At 35.3% G+C, this 20168-nt stretch overlaps 1 protein-coding gene across 4 annotated transcripts in view; it reads left to right on the forward strand.

Annotated features, from left to right (window-relative positions):
* PPARG (peroxisome proliferator activated receptor gamma) overlaps window positions 1-20168 on the forward strand; it is a 142353-nt gene that overhangs the window by 81930 nt on the left and 40255 nt on the right. For all 4 annotated transcript variants that reach the window (XM_045192353.3, XM_053930166.2, XM_024556412.3 and 1 more), the window contains 3 exons: window positions 10235-10462; window positions 11828-11997; window positions 17304-17442. In XM_045192353.3, the coding sequence (XP_045048288.1) occupies window positions 10243-10462; window positions 11828-11997; window positions 17304-17442 (529 nt within the window). In that variant the 5' untranslated portion in view covers window positions 10235-10242. The remainder of the gene's footprint in view (window positions 1-10234; window positions 10463-11827; window positions 11998-17303; window positions 17443-20168) is intronic.

Below are 20168 nucleotides of genomic sequence, written 5' to 3' on the forward strand. Positions count from 1 at the left end.
CCATTCTATCATCTCCTGGCTGTAGGAAGGAGGTCCGTCCTTTACAGTGTTTGAGAGGTGAGCACACCAAAAAGAAACAGTACCTTGGTAGATCTTCAGTAGTTTCCTCTTTTCTGATTCGTTACAGACTTCTACAGCATTCTTTTCATTTTTTTCCTTCCCACTCAATTTCCTTTCTTCCATTAATATTCCCCTATCACTGCAAAGCCAGAACCAAAAGGTGAAGAGGGAGCTAGCCGTGGGAAACATTCCAGTTCCTTTTTTCTGACCTAAGCACTATTCATGTGCTAGCAGGTAAAGCAGGCATTTCTACCAAATCAGAGTAACTGACTGTTCACAGATTTGGCCTTCATCTTAATTAGATTATTAGCAGTAAGTCTCTCTTTAGAAATTTGTGAAGGTAGTTTTAGCAGAAGAACCTAGCTTAGCCATAGAGAGAAAGAGAACATGAATCTCCAGCTAAGAAAGCAGAAGAAATGGATGAGTGAGGACATTGTCCTATCATCTTTCCTGTCTCCTGATATCTCTGGACTGGATTACACAAGCTATCTAAACAACATGTGGCCCATGCAAGAGAAATCAAGAATGATCTCTAAAACTAATGCTGTGCCCTTTCTTGATCTCAGTTGAAAATGTGCTACAAGATCTTTTGGCTTTTTATAAAGAAATGTGAATATACAGATACCTGTGGAATGCTTCGGCCTCTGCCAAGGCTATCAATGGGAGTATCAATGGTGAATCAAACCACAGAAGAATTGGATTTGATTTTTAATATAAACTAAGTAGACAACAGAATGAAAGTATATTTTCTGTATTGAAGAAACAAATGACACACCAAATAATCCATCTCGTAATTATTTTCTTAATTTATGGCACCCAAAATAAGAGGTTCTCGATTCAGAGGAACAGAATTCAACCTCAGCTCTAATACATATTACTTGTATGACACTGGGCAAATACTTAACCTGTTTCTAATTTTTTCAGTATGTTGGGTGGTAATAATAGTTGCATAGGACTATCTATATATGTAAATTCTATTGTGTATATACATGTACATTTATAAATTATATGCATACATTTATAAGTTACATATGTAATAGTTTAAGGTATAGTGCCTCTCATATAATAAGTACTTAAATACTGTTAGCTGTTATTAAATTGTACTTCTGCTAATGGGATCCAGAGTCTTTTTCTTCCTTTACTAATCAAAATCTGTGATACTAGTGAAGGAAAAGAAATGAATTGATAGAATTTATTTTTTAAATGGTCAAATATCAAAAATATTTTCTGATTTTTTCTTTATTTTACTTGAAATCACATTAAGTTTTTTAATACTTTATTCAGGTTGTTGCATGATAACTCCTTTTAAGAGGACTGGGAAACATTCAAGGAATATATGTACTTCCTCTATTAGGTGAAATCATGAGAAAATACTGTAATTAAAAGATATTTAACTTAATATTTACTTTTATCAAAATAATACTTGTACATAGTTTTTAAAGTCAGATAATATAAAGCTCGTAATAAAGAACAGCAATCCTCAGTCCCACACCCAGTTCCTACTCCTCAGAGGCAATGATTTTAACTCTTTTCAACATTTCTCCTGGTATTTACCTCTATATCTTTAAAATACATGCTTATACTGCTATTTTTTAAAAGATTTTATTTATTTACTTTTAGAGAGAGGGAAAGGGAGTGAGAAAGAGAAGAACAAAAACAATGCGTAGTTGCCTCTCACACGCCCCCTGCTGGGGAACTGGCCCACAACCCAGGCATGTGCCCTGACAGGGAATCGAACTGGCGACCCTTTGGTTCCTGTGGTTCAGTGGATTGAGTGCAGGCTGGCACTCAATCCACTGAGACACACCAGCCAGGGATTATACTACTATTTTTAAAATTGTATTTATTACTCACTGACTTCCTACTGTAGAAGATAAAATTTAGCCCTTTACCACTACACTTACTTTCCTCAACACAGTTCCGCTACTCCATCTTCATAATGTACTTATTTGTAATTTTAAGTGAAATTAGTTATCCAAGTTTACATTGTAATAACTTTGAAAGTGCTGCTTACAGTTTAGCCAGGCAGGATATACTATAACTCTATTTCTGATCCTAAATAGCTGTTTGTTTTTCTGGTATTAATTTTTTATTTTACTTAGCAATGGCTCATTTTTGTTGTTTCTTTTCTATATACCTATCTCTAGTTCATTCACAAACTCTCTGGCAGTAATAACAATTCTCAAAGTGGTCAAATATATCAGACATTCTAATTTCTCATGTAAGTAGCATGGCTTTCTTTGTCCTCCTGCTCCACTGTCTCTAGTTTGCTGTTACGTATTATCCTGGTACTTCCTTTCACCTGTGTTTAGATCCATTGTTTCCTGGACCCATATTTTCCTTTTTTTCTGGTGTAGAACTCTGAGAAAGAGTACATAGACGGTAACTTTCTTTTAAGGCCTTATATTTCTGAAAATGTCTTATTCCACTCTTATACTTAGTGATGGTTTGGCTGAGTATAAAGCTCTAAGTTGGAAATAATTTTTTTCTTTGAGTTTTGACAACATTGCCGTATTGATTTTTAGCTTCCAGTGTTGCTGTTGAGCAATGTCATTTTTTTAAACTTTTTTTATTGTTGTTCAAGCACAGTTGTCTCCATTTCCCCCCACCATTCCCCTCCACCCTAGCCATCCCAACTTCCCACCCTTGATCCTACCCCCTTGGATTTTGTCCACATGTCTTTTATACTTGTTCTTGAAAACCCTTCCCCTACTTCCCCCCATTTTTCCCTCCCACTTCTCCTCTGGCTACTGTCAGTTTGTTCTTAATTTCAATGTCTCTGCTTATATTTTGCTTGCTTGTTTGTTTTGTTGATTAGGCTGCACTTATAGGTGAGATCATATGGTATTTTTCTTTTACCACCTGGCTTATTTCACTTAGCATAATGCTCTCCAGTTCCATCCATGCTGTTGCAAAGGGTAGGAGCTCCTTCTTTCTCTCTGCTGCATAGTATTCCATTGAGGAAATGTACCACAGTTTTTTGATCCATTCATTTACTGATGGGCACTTAGGTTGCTTTCAGCACTTGGCTGTTGTAAATTGTGCTGCTATGAACATTGGTTCCATAGGTTCTTTTGAATTGGTGTTTCAGGGTTCTTAGGATATAATCCCAGCAGTGGAATGGCCAGGTCAAAAGGCAGTTCCATTTTTAGTTTTCTGAGGAAATTCCATACTGTTTTCCACAATGGCTGCACCAGTCTGCATTCCCACCAACAGTGCACTAGGGTTCCCTTTTCTCCACATCCTCTCCAACACTTGTTGCCAAGGAGGGGGGGTGGGCAAAGTGGACCAGTCAAAGTCATTCTGATTCCTGATCCATTCTATGGGACTTTTCTTTTCCCTGTTTGGAGGCGTTTAGGATAGACTCTATAAAAAGAGCATTAGTCTTTACAGTGATACTTTCTGTGTGGTTTAAGAAAATCCTTCTTCTGTTGGGTTTTGTTGTTTTAACCAACATGTAAATAAAAATCCTTGCCCTCTAAAGTAAAAGAAAACCTGAGGGACAATTTAATGCTATTCAAGTACATATGATAAAAGGCAAATATGCAAAGGATGATAACTACATGTTTAGGAAATAAAAAAAGTTACAAACTGCAACACAGGTTCGATGATTATTTCATAAACTATATTCCATCAAATGTTAAACTTCTCAAATATTGCATACTGTGCTCTCCCCTCTCTCGTATTTTCTCGTGAATTATTAGCCTAAGAGGTCCCCTACTAAACCTATTTAACTTTACTTGAGTAACATTTCCTAAATTTATTTGACCACCAGTATGTTTTCTTTTTAATTATTTAAAAAGGAAGATCATTAACATATGTATAACACAGTTGGGGAAATGCCAGATAAGACGTAGACTTTCCTGGCTACAAAAGAGCAATTAAGCAATGGAATAAGTAACCAAGAGAAGCTGTGTATGCTTCTTTTCCAGAGGTCTTTAAAACAGGACATCTGTTTTAGGCGTAGTCTTGTTTGAACAATAGAACTATGCTGGTGTTTCTTCCTTTTCCTGTCCCCTAGTGGTAGCATTGGAGACTGTTAGCCCACCTTTTTTCTAGTACTTTGGTTATTAATATATACAAACATGACAACTACTATAATAATTATATTTATTGAGAACTTATTCAGTGTCTGGCCGTATGCTAGATGCTTTAACAACTTCATAATGCAGTGCAGAGAATGCTAAGTAGGCAACAGAACCTGGATTCTTATTTAGTCAGCCTCTATCCAACAGGGTGCTCATGGGCAAATCACTTTGCCTCATTTTTCTTCCTCTACCAAATGAGGAACTGAGGTTATCTCAAAAAAACCTTTTCTACTCTAATATTTCAGGATGATTTTTGTCTCTGGATATTAGCTATTATAATGGGGAAAGAATTAGAAAATTTCCAGGTCAATTTACACTGCAAAATGATTTGCATGAATGAATAAGGAAGCGCTGGATAAATAAGTTTGGACTATATTTATGCATACTATGATACCAAACTGAAACAAATTAGAAAATATTGAAAAAATTATTTATTGTCTCTGTAAGGTCACTTCCAAGAAAACCACTAAGTTTTAGAGTATGAAAGGCATTTTGCTTAACACATTTTTTAAATGAAGCTTTCATGAGAGAATTATTCTTCATAGTATATCCCAGCCTCCTGTACCTGGCATATTGAAGGTATTCAGTTTAGAAAGTTAAGTGCACAGCCTATGGAGTTTTAGACCATCTGGGTAAATAACCCAGCTCTAATACTGTGTAACTGTGTGTTCTTAAATGAATGGCTTACTTCCATATCTTTGCCTCAGTTTCCTCTTCTTTAAGGAGAATTATAAGTGTACCCGCCTAATAGGAATGTTGTGAAGATTAAATGGGACAATCCAAATGTTGTATTTGGCACAAAACAAAGATTTAGGGTTCTATTAATATTAGCTAATGTAATTTTTAAGGACATGCAGCATTTCCCCAAATATTCTAATAAAATTTTTCTTTTCATAAGGGACCACATAAAACCTCAAAGGTAAATGGTGTAGTTCCAGTGCTTATTTAATAATTTAACATCTTTTCTGACCCACTTTCATACTCTCAAATAATGATGCCTATAAGATTAGAGCCCTGGCTGGTGTGGCCCAGTGGATGGAGCACTGGCCTACAAACCAAAGGGTCACCAGTTCAATTCCCAGTCAGGGCACATACCTGGGTTGCGGGCCAGGTCAGGTCCCCAGCAGCTGGTACATGAGAGGCAACCACACATTGATGTTTCTCTCTCTCTCTTTCTCCCTCCCTTCCCCTCTGTCTAAAATAAATTTTAAATATCTTTAAAAAAAGATTAAAGAAGTTACTTTATTTTTTCGTATTGGTTGTATTTTTGTTTGAAGTACATTGTACAAATATTGTGCAAAGTCTGCTCACTGACTATAATAGAGTTTAAAACCAAGTTTGAAGGTCTAAGATAAAGAGCACATATTCATGTCCTTCCTCACAATGTCTGCCTAGAGATGTCTGCCTAAGAGAAACACACTAAAGAGGTGATAGATATACCTTAATACAGCACACTCCTGTCACCCAGCTGGAAAGTTAAGACTCTGCTACTTTTCCCTGAGAAGAGCTATTGTTCATGCTACTATTTGGTTCATTTGTTCTTTCATGGGTAATTGCACCGAATAACAAAAAGCACCTACTCGACTTACAGCTTGGCAGAAACAGTGGCTTATGTTTTCTAGAGACAAAATTAGAAGCAGGCTCCCTGGACCCATCTTCAAGACAAAATAAAATAAAATGCCTAGGGAACCACTGTGCCTCCCAGTAAACATGGTCCATGAAGTAATATTGTTTAGGTCAAGATGCCCTAGAATAAGAGGATAGGGAGAAGGTAAAGGGGAAGGGAAAATATGTATTTGAATAATATGTTTTCTTAGAGATGAAGAGGCAAGCTGTTTTGTTCTTTCTTACTTTGTCTTTTCCACATGGGAATAAAAATTTTTGTAGGATCCTAATCTTCCTTCTGCAATTATCAAAAAATAAAAACTTGAGTATACAGTTGTAAAGGGGAGGGGTTATAGCCAAAATTGTATTTTATTTATAATATCCCCCATCTTTTCGGCAGAGCTTAAGTCTTAGCAAAACTAAACCATTGAGAAAGTATCTTTATTCTTTCCATTTTTCATAGAAAAATGGATACTTATTCTACCCTTCTCTATAAAATATGATCATTCAATTGGCAAGCATTTAATAAACAATTGTGCATAAGTACTAAAGGGAAAACAGAATAATAAGACATTGTCCTTTTGCTCCAGTACTTGAAATTGAATGGCAGAGATATGTATCCAAATAATTATATCAGAGTTAAGAGAGAAGTCAAAATGTTGTGGGAACACAGAAAATGGAGAGTATTTTCAAGTTGGAGAATTCATGAAAGGTTTCATGGAGGAAGTAGCATTTGGACTATTGTAGGATTTCCCACAACTGTGGGAAAGACTCGTGGGATTGTGATGTGTAGAAGTGAGGGATGGGAAGAAGATAGAGCAGCCTCAGCACAAACAAAGATGAACAAACTAGAAAATGTAGACTATATTTAACCTGGTCAGAAGAGGATATGCCTAAGCACAGACTATAACAAGAATGGGAGTGAGGATTGGGATCAATAGTGGAAAAGATCACTAGTGGGAAAAGCAAGTCAGGGCTGTGCCAGGGAGAGACTCAAATGCCAAACCAGGATAGTTTAATTTGCTATGTAGCTCAGAGCTTCTCCTGCTTTCCCACCAATGTGCCCTTAATACAAGATTATAGCAAAAACATGGCATTCTTGGGGCCAGGGATGAATAGGTGGAGCACAGAGGATGTTTAGGGCAATGATGCTCTTCTGTAGGATACTATAATGGTGGGTACGTGGCATTATGCCTTTATCAAATCCCATAGAATATGCAACACAAAAAGTAAACCCTAATGTAAACTGTGGACTTTAGTTAATAATTATGTATTGATACTGGTTCATCAATTTGTAGCAAGTGTACCACACTAATGCAAGTGTTAATAACAGGGGAAATCCAAGTTAATAATAGAGGGAATTGTGTGTTTTTAAGGCATGGGAGAAAGGGGAAAGGGTATATGGGAGCTCTGTACTTTCTGCTCAATTTTTATGTAAACCTAAAACCACTTAAAAAATTAAGTCTATTATTTTTTTTAAATCATATCCTTTTGGTTGTGAAATGTACTACAAGTACAATTTTTAGGAGTTTCATATTATATCTTTAAAATCACATGAATTTTTATTTATTCATTTACACATAAATGGCTATTTTAACATTAAAATTTTCTCCAAAACGTCAATGAAATCAGTGGCCCATAAGGATATGATTTTTATATTAAGAAGCATGGCTTTAGTTGACAGCGAGTCATTGAAGTCATGTTAAAAGTGAAGCAAAACAAAATTAAACCGGTAAAATGATGAGCAATCAATTTTTCTTGCAACACAGATATTTTTTGCATCCTTATTTTCATTTCCCACTCTTCATACAGAGGCATATACACTACCTTTAATTCACTTAGTGAAACTTTATTTTGTTTACAATAAGCATAATGACAAATAGTTGGTAACCAACTTTTATGGATGTTACAATTGAAACAAGAAAGGTATATTTTGATATGAAAGTAATTTATACTTAGAAAAATGCAAAATAAACCTGCTGAGGAGATGGGCAAAGTAAATGGAGAGATCTGGGTTGCATAGGTTTAGATGTATTTTGAGACAAAGAATTCAGTTCAATGTGTGCCCCTGTTATTGAGAACACATGCTTTTTCCTGGCTGTCATTGAAACCCAGTATGACCTTTAAGCTATCACCAATGCACATTCCTCTTTTTGGTGTGTAGTATTTACACTGTAACACAGATAACTTAAAGTTGTTTGGGTACTTACTTATGTAGATATTCAGACATGTGAACCCAAACGGTGCCTAATGAGTCCTCTTGGAACCACTGAAGCACATTCATAGGACTAGTCTCCTTATTTGTGTGTTCAAGGCACTTTGTTTTCCTTATGAAGACCACAACTGGAATCTTTAACCTCATGCAAAAATCAGCCTTTAAGAGTAAATTCCTTAGCTCTCTGCTTGCTGGGAAAATACAAGAGACCCATTCCCAGATGCCCCTAGGAGAACAGCCCTTCCTCCATAAAACATTTTTATCAGTGAGAGAACAGGGTTTCTGGATCAGTCTTGAGTTTGTCTCTACTTAGTAGCTGCTGGACCCTGGGCAAGTCTCTTTACTTCTCTAGTCCTAACCTCCTTACCTCTAAAGTGGTGTTAATATCTAGAGTTACATGGAATAAAAGGTAGAGTATGTCTGCAATGTGGGAAGTAGTCAATAAATACTAGTTTGCTTTCTCCCTTCCCTGCATTAGGCTAAAATTTCATCAATTCATTTAGCATTTAATAAATAAATTTTTAATAAACACCTTCCATGAGCCAAGCCCTTGGCTAGGATATGGGGGTATTAATTACAAATTACAAATAAGACAGATAAACATATGATTTCAGGTGCCCTAGAATTTATGAGCAATGTCAGCAATCTCAAATTCCCGTACCTCTTTACTGGTATTTTTGACCAGAGATTACATTTACTATACTGTAACTGTGCTTTTGGCACCACTTTAATAGTCAACTGCTTTCAGGTAAACCAAGTCAGACAGGTTCTCATTGCATAAAAGTCTAAAGTCTACCCACTTCAGTCACACACAAGTCCACCTTAAATACTTAGAACCAAAATCTCTCAGGGTTTTATTTCACTTACTGTGATCACAAATCACATTTAGAAAAATGCACGTGGCATGTATCATCTTAAGCAGGAAATTCATGAAACGAGTTATGCTGTGGCCTTAGAACCCATACCAGTGTTCCTACCTTTGTTTTTTATATGTTTTCTTGTTTCCATTTCTGTTTTGTCTTGGGGCGGTTTAAAATTAATTCTGGGCTAGATTCTCATTTTAACATTCCCTTGTTGATAATCAAATATGTTTCCACATACTCTAATCTCTGTATTCTCAATGTGGGGAATACCTTCTACACTTTAAGGAAAGCTGTATGCAAAGAAGACATATTTGGGTATTTTCATAGTATAGAAGAGATATTTTCTTTTTAAAAAACATTTTACTTGTTTATTTTTAGAGAAAGCGGAAGGGGGGAGAAAGAGAGGGAGAGAAACATCAATGTGCGATCAGTTGCCTCACATGCCCCCAGCCTGGGACCTGGCCCACAATCCAGGCATGTGCCCTGACTAGGAACCTAACCAGCAACCTTAAGAAAAAAAAATTGTTTTACAGTACAGTTAAATAATAAATCCTTATCTAAATTTAATATACCTATTTTTCGCCCTGGCCAGCATGGCTCAGTTGGTTGGAGCATCATCCCATGGACCAAAAGGTCGTGGGTTTGATTCCTGGTCAGGGCACATACCCAGGTTTCAGGTTCAATCCCCATTGAGGTGTGTATGAGAAGGTACAAGAAGGCAACCAATTGATGTTTCTCTCTTACACTGATGTTTCTCCCTCTCTCTCTCACTCTCCTACTTCCTCTCTCTCTAAAAGCAATGGGAAAAAAAATGTCCTCGGGTGAGGACAAAATATATATATATACATGTGGGTGTGTGTATATATACACACATGTGTGTGCATGTACGTGTATGTGTATGATGAGCAATCATATATACACGTGTGTATGTGTGTGTATGCACACACACATATCCCAACTTTTCTGTCATACAAAAGCATTATAAATATGAATGGAGGAGTAAAGTTTTTATCCTAAAGAGAAAAATATTTAGGGTATCTAATTTCAAGAAAGTAGAATTGTCCCAGGACTCAATGCTCTTAAAAGTTATTAACAAACTTGATTGATGATCTTCTATAAAAGATAATGAGAACAGGACTGTCTGCAGGACGTTTTTATCAGTGCACTGTACACATGGATACTGTTGTAGAGTTCTCTACTGTGATATCCAGTTAAGCGGTAACTTCCTTCTTTTAGTAAAACCATCTGGGCAGCACTAAGAAGGTAGTTATGTTCTCTTCTCTCATTGTGATAACCTAGATTAAGTCACTTTACCAAACACTCAGTTCTCTTTCTGCATATCTTTAGAAGATTGCTCTTGTCCTCCAGGACCACCTTCACAGCAATTCTTTTTTACATTTCAGAAATTACCATGGTTGACACAGAGATGCCATTTTGGCCCACCAACTTTGGAATCAGCTCCGTGGATCTTTCTGTAATGGATGACCACTCCCATGCCTTTGACATCAAGCCTTTCACCACCGTTGATTTCTCCAGCATTTCTGCTCCACACTATGAAGACATTCCTTTTGCAAGAGCTGACCCAATGGTTGCTGATTATAAGTATGACCTGAAGCTCCAAGAGTACCAAAGTATGATGTTTATTTTCACTTTTAATACTACTAAGGCTAGCATTAGACTAATCTCAATAACACTGGAGTAAGTGCTCCAGAGACTAAAACTGTGTAGAGAAGACATTTACCATTCATTTAGTCATCCATTTATCAATGAAATATTAAGTATTTATGATATGCCAGAAAGGAAAACAATGTATAGGTACCCCAGATTATCCTCTCCTTTTTTCCCTTCTTCCTTTCTCTCTCCTTTTTTTCTTTTCTTACTTCTTCTTAGGAGCATTATCCAGCATGATTGTATTGCCAGGTGTAGCTTAGGATGAGTGAGCATCCATCACCCAAACTTAAAACTCTTTTGGCCATTTGTAAGTTATTAAGTAACAGTTTGCTACCTTATCAAAAATAAATTGCTAAATTATAATCCAGTTTTTCTAATTCTGCCATTTAAGAAGCTTACTGAAAACTGTTTCAGCACAAATTTAAATTTTGACAATTTAGTCTATTGATAAATCATCGTGTAATTAACTCAATTCACACTGAAACATCAGACCAAGAAAAACTAAACTGCACTTTTCAAGATAAAATAAATTTCTGTGATGCTATTTCCTTGATTTTTATCTCTTTGTGCACTGATATGCTGGTTTTCCAAAGCCACCAGCTATGTAATTGGTAACCAGTACTTGACAATAAGAACTTCCTGTATTTCTAGTTTTCTTTAGATAAATACTAAACTTGGTTATATTTACATGTGTGGGTTTCAGTTAAAGCCTAATATGGAAATTTAATAACCCTGATCCTAACCAATGGAAAGGTAGTGCTTAATTTCCATAGGTTGTTTCACTCTCTATCCAAGATCATTTTACAAACCACCTTGTCTGACTCAACACTGATGGTAACCTGGTCTCTTATTTTTCATGTACCTACAAGTTAGGCTTCCCATTACCTTTTCATGGCAGTGTTCCTTCTGTGTTTCTTTTGCAAGAATTGTAAAATACTTCTAAAATGCAACATTTAAATTAAAATACACAATTTAATATTGTAAAAATGCCAAATACAGCACATTATACAGTAAAATAATCTTAATTTTCTCAAATACTGTATGTTGTCTGTTAGAGTTTTAGTATTATGGGATGTTGGAGGGTCATGGAACCACAGGCTTAATTTGCTTACCTGTTTATTATACAGGTGAAGCTCAGAGGAGTTGTGACTTGCCTGTGATTACAAGGCCTACTTTTTTCTGTGTCTTTGCATGTTCCATAGTGCCACCACACTTAACTAATAAAAGTGTGGCATTAAAGTGTTCTATCGTACTTCCTTCCCCTATCACCTTTTTAGCATTGTTTTTCATGTAATAATGACCTGCTCACATTTTTCTATACACAGGTGCAATCAAAGTGGAGCCTGCATCCCCACCTTATTATTCTGAAAAGGCACAGCTGTATAATAAGACTCATGAAGAGCCTACCAACTCCCTCATGGCAATTGAATGCCGTGTCTGTGGAGATAAAGCTTCTGGGTTTCACTATGGAGTTCATGCTTGTGAAGGATGCAAGGTAAAAAAAATTTTTTTTTTTCAAAGAATGTGCCGAAAAGTTACCTATTATTTCATTTCCTGTTGCAAACTTATGCATGACAAGGAATTGAGATAAATTGTCAAAAAAATTTTAAAAACTCATTATTTAGATATAATATTTGAAAAGCTAAGAAAATTAATAAAAGCAGGGTTACTTTGTCTCACTTTTTCTCCACATTGGACCTATGAGATACTGATCTAATTTAACCCTTGTATCTTGCAGGGTTTTTATTTTTTAGTGACTTGATCTAGGTATCAAGTAATGTTGAGCATCTTTTCTTATGTCTGTTGGCCTTGTGTATGTCCTCTTTGGAGAAGTGTCTATTCAGGTCCTTTGCCCAATTTTTAACTGGATTGTTTGTTTTTTTGGTGTTGAGTTTTGTAATCACTTTATAAATTTTGGATATTAACCCCTTATCAGATGTATTGGCGAATATGTTTTCCCACTCTGGGTTGTCTTTTTATTTTGTTGATGATTTCCTTTGCTGTGCAGCTAGATTTCTTAAAAACGTCAAATGGCAAGAAAACTATTGGTTATCATGAAGTCAATGTTTAGGAAAAGAATAAATCAAAGTTCCAAGCAGTGTGCTGGAGTCTGTATATATTATTCAGTTCAAGATTTTATGTAGCTATATAGTATATAAATGATATTAAGAAAGACTATCCATCCTTTAACATTAAAAGATCCTGAATCATAACAAAAAGAATGTGATATACTTTGAAAGACACCATGAGTCCAAACAAAAATTTGCATAATAAGGGTTAAACTTAACATAATTCTCTTATCAAAAACCTTCTTCTCCATCTATGCCAAATAAATTGAGTACTCTGGGACCTGCCTCATTGTCAACTAGCCAAGCAGCATTTTCAACCACTAAAATTAGTTTGAAAAAGTGAAAACCAGTGAGGGAATATTATAAAACATGTATGATCACAGTGGTAAAAATCAAAATGAAATTTCCCACCAACATTTATCAGTGAGAACAGTTGTCTTCCCTGTTAGTTATTAGCCTTCTTTTGATGAGTGCAAAAAATCTTTAATACTCAAAGGTCCTCAGAACCCTTGGGGCATTAAGGAGGCTTTGACTTCCAGCAAATCCTACATAGGACATATTCTTTGAGATATTGCTCATCTCACACGAAGTAGGGAAAACTCAAATACCCAACAATTATAAAACAAACAAAGCCTAGGTCTTGAGCTGTGAGCTACAAGCACTCAGAAGGGTGGGGTTGCCCTCATAACAGATGCCCATAGGAGTACTCAGGTGCAACGTTGCCTCAAATGCAGGTGCCTATAGCACTATTTGGAGCCATCAGTGAAAAGGGGCTTTAAATTAAGCCCAAATTCTCAAGGGAATCTGAAACAGTCTTAAGTCAGTGGCACCCCCAGCTTCCAACAGAAGCATTTACAAATTCTTTATGGAGGAAAGAATTCCTAGTTTAGACTCTGTAGGATTCCCATAGTTTAAGATCAGGAAATGAGTTCAAAATAAAACATCAGTAAGCACACAGAAAGCAATTGACTTGAATGACATTTATCAGAAATAAACAAACAAAAATGAATTTAGACCCCTCAGCCCCTACCAAGGGGATATTGGTAAAGCAGATATTGGGATTGGATTGGCAGATACAGATAGAACAGCTGTGTATTTTTTTTTTTAAAGAGGGCAGAATCACAGCAATCAATAAGCAACAATAGACCATCAGTAATGACCATGTAGATTTGGAAAATAAACCAAGTGAAACTTCTAAAAGTAAAAAAATATAATTATTGAAATAAAAAAAGTCAATGGAAGGGGTAAATAGCATACCACGCGCAGCACAAAAAAATGTTACTGAACTGAAAAACAATTGCAAAGAAATTGCAGACAATGAGACTCATAGTGTCTCAAAGAATATGTCTTATCCAGAATCTTCTAGAATTTGAAGCCTCTTTTAGTTCTTGAAGGATTAATAAGATTTTTGAACATTAAAAAACTATGTCTTCTTCATTAATGAATAGAAGAGTTACGTACAGAACTGTTCTCATGGATGAATTTTTGCCACTGTAATTATATATTTCTGTGACCTTAATTGATGGCTGTTTTGATGTTGACTTTTGCAATCAATATTAGAGAGTAATTAATTAAAAGAAGATAGAAAATGTAAAAGAGAAGGGTAGAATAAGAAAGTCTAATGCTTATCTAGGTAGAGTGTCCAAACTTATGAACAAGTAAAACCATGATGCGGAAAACAGTATGCCCAAGAAGATGAATAAAAAGAAATTCATGTTTAGACATGGCAGTAAAAATTGCAGAATGCTAAAGACAAAGAGAGTATGTAAAAGCAACCAAGAGAAAAGATAAAAACGTCTTCAAAGCTGATTGACAACAGCCCTCTCAACAGCAGTGGAAGCACAAAGATAATAGAATTCAAAGTGAAATAGAAAATAACCGAGTACGCTACATCTTTCTTTTTTTTAGTACCCTATATCTTTCAACAATGAGAGTGAAATGAAAATATTTATATGTTAAAAAGCAAAAAAAGACAAATAATAAATTTGAAGGACAGTAAGCCATAGACAGGAGAAGATATTTGCAACACCTATATCATATAATGGACTCGTATCTAGAGTATAATAAGATTATCTAAAATTCAATCTTAAGCAAAGACAATCCATTGGAAAACTGGGAAATGAAAAATCAGAGAAATACAAATCAAGGTCCTACTTCGATTCTATTTTACACATACTACATTGTCAAAAATTAAGACGCCTGATGATACCAAGTGTTGGAGAGAATATAACTTCCATAAGCTGGTAATGGGAGTAAAAATTGGTATAAACACTTAGGAAAACAATTTGGCATTGTCTTGTAAATTTAACATTTAAATATTGTATAATCCAGAAACTCTACTCCTAGGGGAACTTTTGTATATGTGCATTATAAAACCCAAAAATATTTATAGAAGCACTATTTATAATAGAAAAAATTGGTAAGAATTCAAACATACATCAACATGAGAGAACAAGTTAATAAATTGTGGCATAGTCATATAACAGAATATTATACAATTGTGAAAATGAATAAATCATAGCTTCTCACAAGAAAGCGGATAAATTTTAGAAACCTAATACTAAATTTTTTAAATTGAAAATCCCTTAAAAAGACATGAAGTATGATAGCATTTAATAAAGCCCCCAAACAATCATAACTAAACAATATATTATTTAGTCTTACACACTGTGTGATAAAACTATATTTTCTTAAAAGTCAAGGAAGTGATAAGTACAAAATTCAGAATAATAATTGTCAAGAGGACACACGTGCAGGAGTTGAGTAAGAGAAGAATATATAAGGATTCTGGTTGTGATTTTAAATCTTGGGTTGGATAACAGGCTCATGTGTGATAATTATCTTGTTATATTTTATAATTACATGTGTTTCCTACATATTTGTAATTAATATTAATAAAATAACATCAAAAATAAAAGGAAGAGAGTATGCCAATGGCCTTGTAAGACCGCAGCTACAGTTTAGGATCACAGAATATCAAAAATGGAACTGCCTCCTCACTTTACAGATGGAAAGGGTGAGGCCCAGTAAGGAAGTTAAGAGACACACGTGTTTATTCAACAGATTTTAATGGAAAACAATTGTTGGTGTCTGGGTTACATCCAAGGGTGTTCGATACCATCCCTGGAGCTCACAGTTTTAGTTAGGCAGTGGGGGAGGGGCAAGAAAATAAACACAAATATAGTAAGTAAATTATACTGTATGCTAGAAAGTCCTAAATCTATTGAGGAAAAAAAAGAAAGAAAGAAAAACAAGGGCAAAGTAAAGGAGATCAGTATTTCCAGAGGAAAACTGGGGGGCAAGGACAGGCCACAGTGTTAAATAAGGTAGATAAGCTTCACTGAGAAGTTGAGGTTAGCAATGAAGGAAACAGGCAAGTGTATATTTAGAGAAAGAGCTTTCCACATGAGACAAAGAAATCAAGAGTGACTTCTAGGATTTTGGCTTGAGAACGTGGGAGGATGGAGTTGCATAAACTGAAATGAAACAGCCGAGGTGAAGTAATTTTATGGGGTAAGACCAGGACTTTAGTGTAGAATGTGCTGGGTTCAAGAAGGCTATTAGATTTCCAAGTGAAGATGTCAAGTACACAGTAGAACATACCTGCCTAGGGTTCAAGATAGAAATGTGGAGAAAGTCAAATGACATCAGTGACAGAATCAATACTAGTTCACTGTTTTTTGTACCAAACAGAATGAGATAAATTTGGAAGAATTAAGAACTGAGTTTCATTAAAATGAACACAATAGACATGATGAATAGGAGTACTCTGAACAAAAAAGTGGAGTTAGAAAACATTTCTGACTAGAATTTTTTCCAGGTCTTTCCAAAAATATATAAATATAACAGTATTCAGTTAGCCTCAAATTGACATATTTGCTATTTTGGGATAACAGTTGATTTTCTGAGGACTTACATATTACTTACCATATTATTTTCTTTTTTAATTTTTAATTTTTTTATTTTTAAAGATTTTATTTATTTTCAAAGAGATGGGAAGAGAGGGAGAGAAACATCAATAAGCAAGAAAAACATGGATTGGTTGCCTCTTGCATGTCACCAACTGGGGACCTCGCCTGCAACCCAGGCACATGCCCTGACTGGGAATTGAGCCGGCGACCCTTCAGTTCATAGGCCAGTCAGTGGTCAATCCACTGAGCCACACCAGACAGGGTTCATGTTATTGTCTATTATCTCTTTTTGTTTGTAGGCTACAACGATCATGGAATGCACACAATTTCAGCTGCACAAATAAATGAAACCAATTCTGCAGGCAATTATGCAACATAGAGAATTCCAAAAAATTATCCACATGTGGATTTTTATTGGCCCTGATCATGTATTACGATGAAATGATTATAACTTTGCCAAACTGCTTAGTACAATTATAAGGGCTTGGCATGCTCTTGGAATAGTTTGCAGAGATACTGAACTGATTAATTGATGTTTTATTTGCGCTTTTTAGAGCATGTTGAAATCCAAATGTAAAGACAAAGTACATTGAATGACATTAGTTGGACGTGGTCACTTTTTAAGAACTAAAACAGGACACTGGAAATCCTCATGAAGTTCCAGAAAGGTTAAGTGACTTGCCTAAAGTCACCAGTGCCAGAACTGTGTGAAGCACCTGCCTTTTCTGGTACCCAGCCCAGTGTGCCTTTAACCATACATTGCTGCTTTGATGCATCACAAAGACTTGTAATTCGCTTCTTTTTTTATTATCTCTTTGCAGGGTTTCTTCCGGAGAACAATCAGATTGAAGCTTATTTATGATAGGTGTGATCTTAACTGTCGGATCCACAAAAAAAGTAGAAATAAATGTCAGTACTGTCGGTTTCAGAAATGCCTTGCTGTGGGGATGTCTCATAATGGTAAGTGAACACTAAGCTCCACATATTTTATTATTCTCATTACAGCTGCCAGATCAGTAGACATGAAGGCCATTGATGAAAACATGCAGTTATTCCACAGAATGCCAGATTTCAGAATATTGCATACTGACAGAGCATTTCTCATTTAGGTCACGGTTTTTAAGCTGTTAGTGAGGAATCCTCTCTGTGGTTGCACATGTGCCATGATCAGAGTAAAGACTTGAAAGTCTGGGAGGTGATGGAAATATCTAGTATTTTAAAACAAATATAATGACATTTGTGATTATATTTTATGTTGCTTTAATAGCATTAAAAACAGAACTATAATTTACTTCTGTGTATCAATAGTTTCTTTCAAATTTAAATGTAAGAATTCTGCAGATTTCTGGATATGGAACTTTAGGTGGCTTATCAGAATTTAGATTTATATATTTTTTCTATTTATTATGCAGAGATGAGTGTAACTATAGCAGTAGTCTTGACTTTGAGCAGCATACAAACTTGTGAATAAAGAAATATTTTAAAGTTCCACAAAACTTCAGTGTCTGTAGAAAGATAAGAGAATAGAACTTTCTATTTTTTAAACCCATATCGAAAATTGAGCTTATGAATTGGAGTGGTGACCTAATGAGAAGAATGTAGAAGACCTGAGAAGACCCATGTTTTCATGGACTGCAGAGCTAACTCAGCAAAGTCCTGGAAGATAGGCATGTTGAAGAAGTAGTTCTTGATTTCTATTTAGCTCTGACTGATTAACTAGATCACAAAACAAATTTTGATGTAATGATATTATTATATTTTTCAAGTATTAGTTCTTTAAAAACTCATTATGGGCTCAAGAAATGTAAAATGCCAACATGATCAAATTGAATCCAAAGTCTCATTTCATTGGATATCCTGTTTTTTCTTTCTTTTGCCTTCATCTCTCTCAAAACTGATCTGGTATGAGGATAACTCTCTTTTTTTTTTTTTTTTTTACTGTATTTTTATTGTCTACACTCTTACAGATGTCCCTATTTTCACACCCTTTGCCTACCTCCCCCTCTTCCCTCTGGCCATCACCACATTGTTGTCTGTGTCTGTGGGTTATGCATATATGTTCTTTGGCTAATCCCTTCCTTTCTTTATCCAGTACCCCCACCCCTCTCCCTTCTGACAGCTGTCAGTCTGCTCCATCTATCCATGGAATCTTTAAGTCAGTCTTCATCTATAAGGACTCCAAAGCATCTGTGAAAATTAAATTTTTGCTCATCATGCTGATGTTTCGTTTCACAGTGGAAATCATCAAGATATTTGGGAATCACTAATTGGTTGATACCCTACTCTTTAAAAATAGTTTTAAAATTACATTTTTATCATTTATCAATAATTTTTATCATTAATATCATTCCCATATCATTAATATGGGAATGACCCATAATTCTTGTCATTCCCTCTAAAGACAAGAATTTATTATGAATAGATTTATTAGCTATAGTAGACAGGAAGGAAATTTGGTCTAACTTTCCTCAACAGTTAATACATCTGTTGTGTAGCAGTATACAACTGCAGTCATTGGTTGCAAAGTAATTTGCTGGTTTAATGTCATCCATTTTCTTTTTATTTCAGACCTCATAAAACATAGGGCATGTTTTCAAGTCAAGGGTTGTATATTAGGTGATGCAATCAAGTTGTAATAAGAAATCTTTGATTTGAGGTCATTATCTATAAGACTGCCTAGAAAAACATGCCAGTTCTGCTTTTAATGCTATTTCTTTTTTGTCCTTTAAAAAATTGTCACTTTACACATTGATGTAAAATATATTTCCTGTTGCTTGTACACATTCATGTAAAATATATCTCCTATTTCTTACTGTTTTTAGGCAAATAATATTTAAAGCCCAACCTGTGTGGTATTGAGGATATAGTTTTCTCTTCCCAGATAAGTCAAAGAAAGCTATTAAGAACTGAGTAAGGTCATCTTTGGACATCTTGTGACTATTTAAAAAAAGGAATTAAATATCATGGCATCAAAGGCTTTATACAGTTTAACACTTACAGGAGTGCAAACATGACTAAGAGAATCCCTTCCCAGAGGTTTTTGTGGTAATGTGTTTGCTGCAGAGAGAAGAAAACATCCATTTAATCTACACATAAGAAGGGGGACTCAACAACTAGATTTTGATTAGTTTTGCCTGTTTTCCTGATGAAGGAACCATTTTTAAATACAAAGTTTTCTAGGAGATCATAGTAACTATTTAAAATTCATTGCTTTGGCCAATATGAGGCCAACTGTGATGAGATTTCCATTAATACAAAATGCCTTTTTGTTAATGTTTTGTGTGAATGGCCCTCAATGTGATAACCCACCAACTTAATAAAGAGGCTTCTAGCGTTATATCAAAATCAGCACCTCATTGTTTTCAGTATACACAAGAAGAAATGAACATTCCTCCAAAGTAAATTTGCTTCATTCTGTGTTACTTTTATTTTTGTTCTTTGGTCTCTGTGTAGTGCATTCTCTGCATTTAGCTTCCATGTTAGCTACCCACTCCCAGCTTTGAAAGAGACTTCTAAAGTAACCTTCAAGGAACCCTAAGGCCCTGGGGAATGTTGTTGGAAAATCACTGAAATCAGAGATTGCTAAGTTCTTTTAACTTTGAAAAGTCTATGATGCTATGTAAGTCAAACAACCTACCTCACTGAGTTTTTCACTTTTCACCTAGTTATTCCATATCTTACAATGT

This window comes from Desmodus rotundus, chromosome 8, assembly GCF_022682495.2.
Source record: "Desmodus rotundus isolate HL8 chromosome 8, HLdesRot8A.1, whole genome shotgun sequence".
NCBI lineage: Eukaryota > Metazoa > Chordata > Mammalia > Chiroptera > Phyllostomidae > Desmodus > Desmodus rotundus.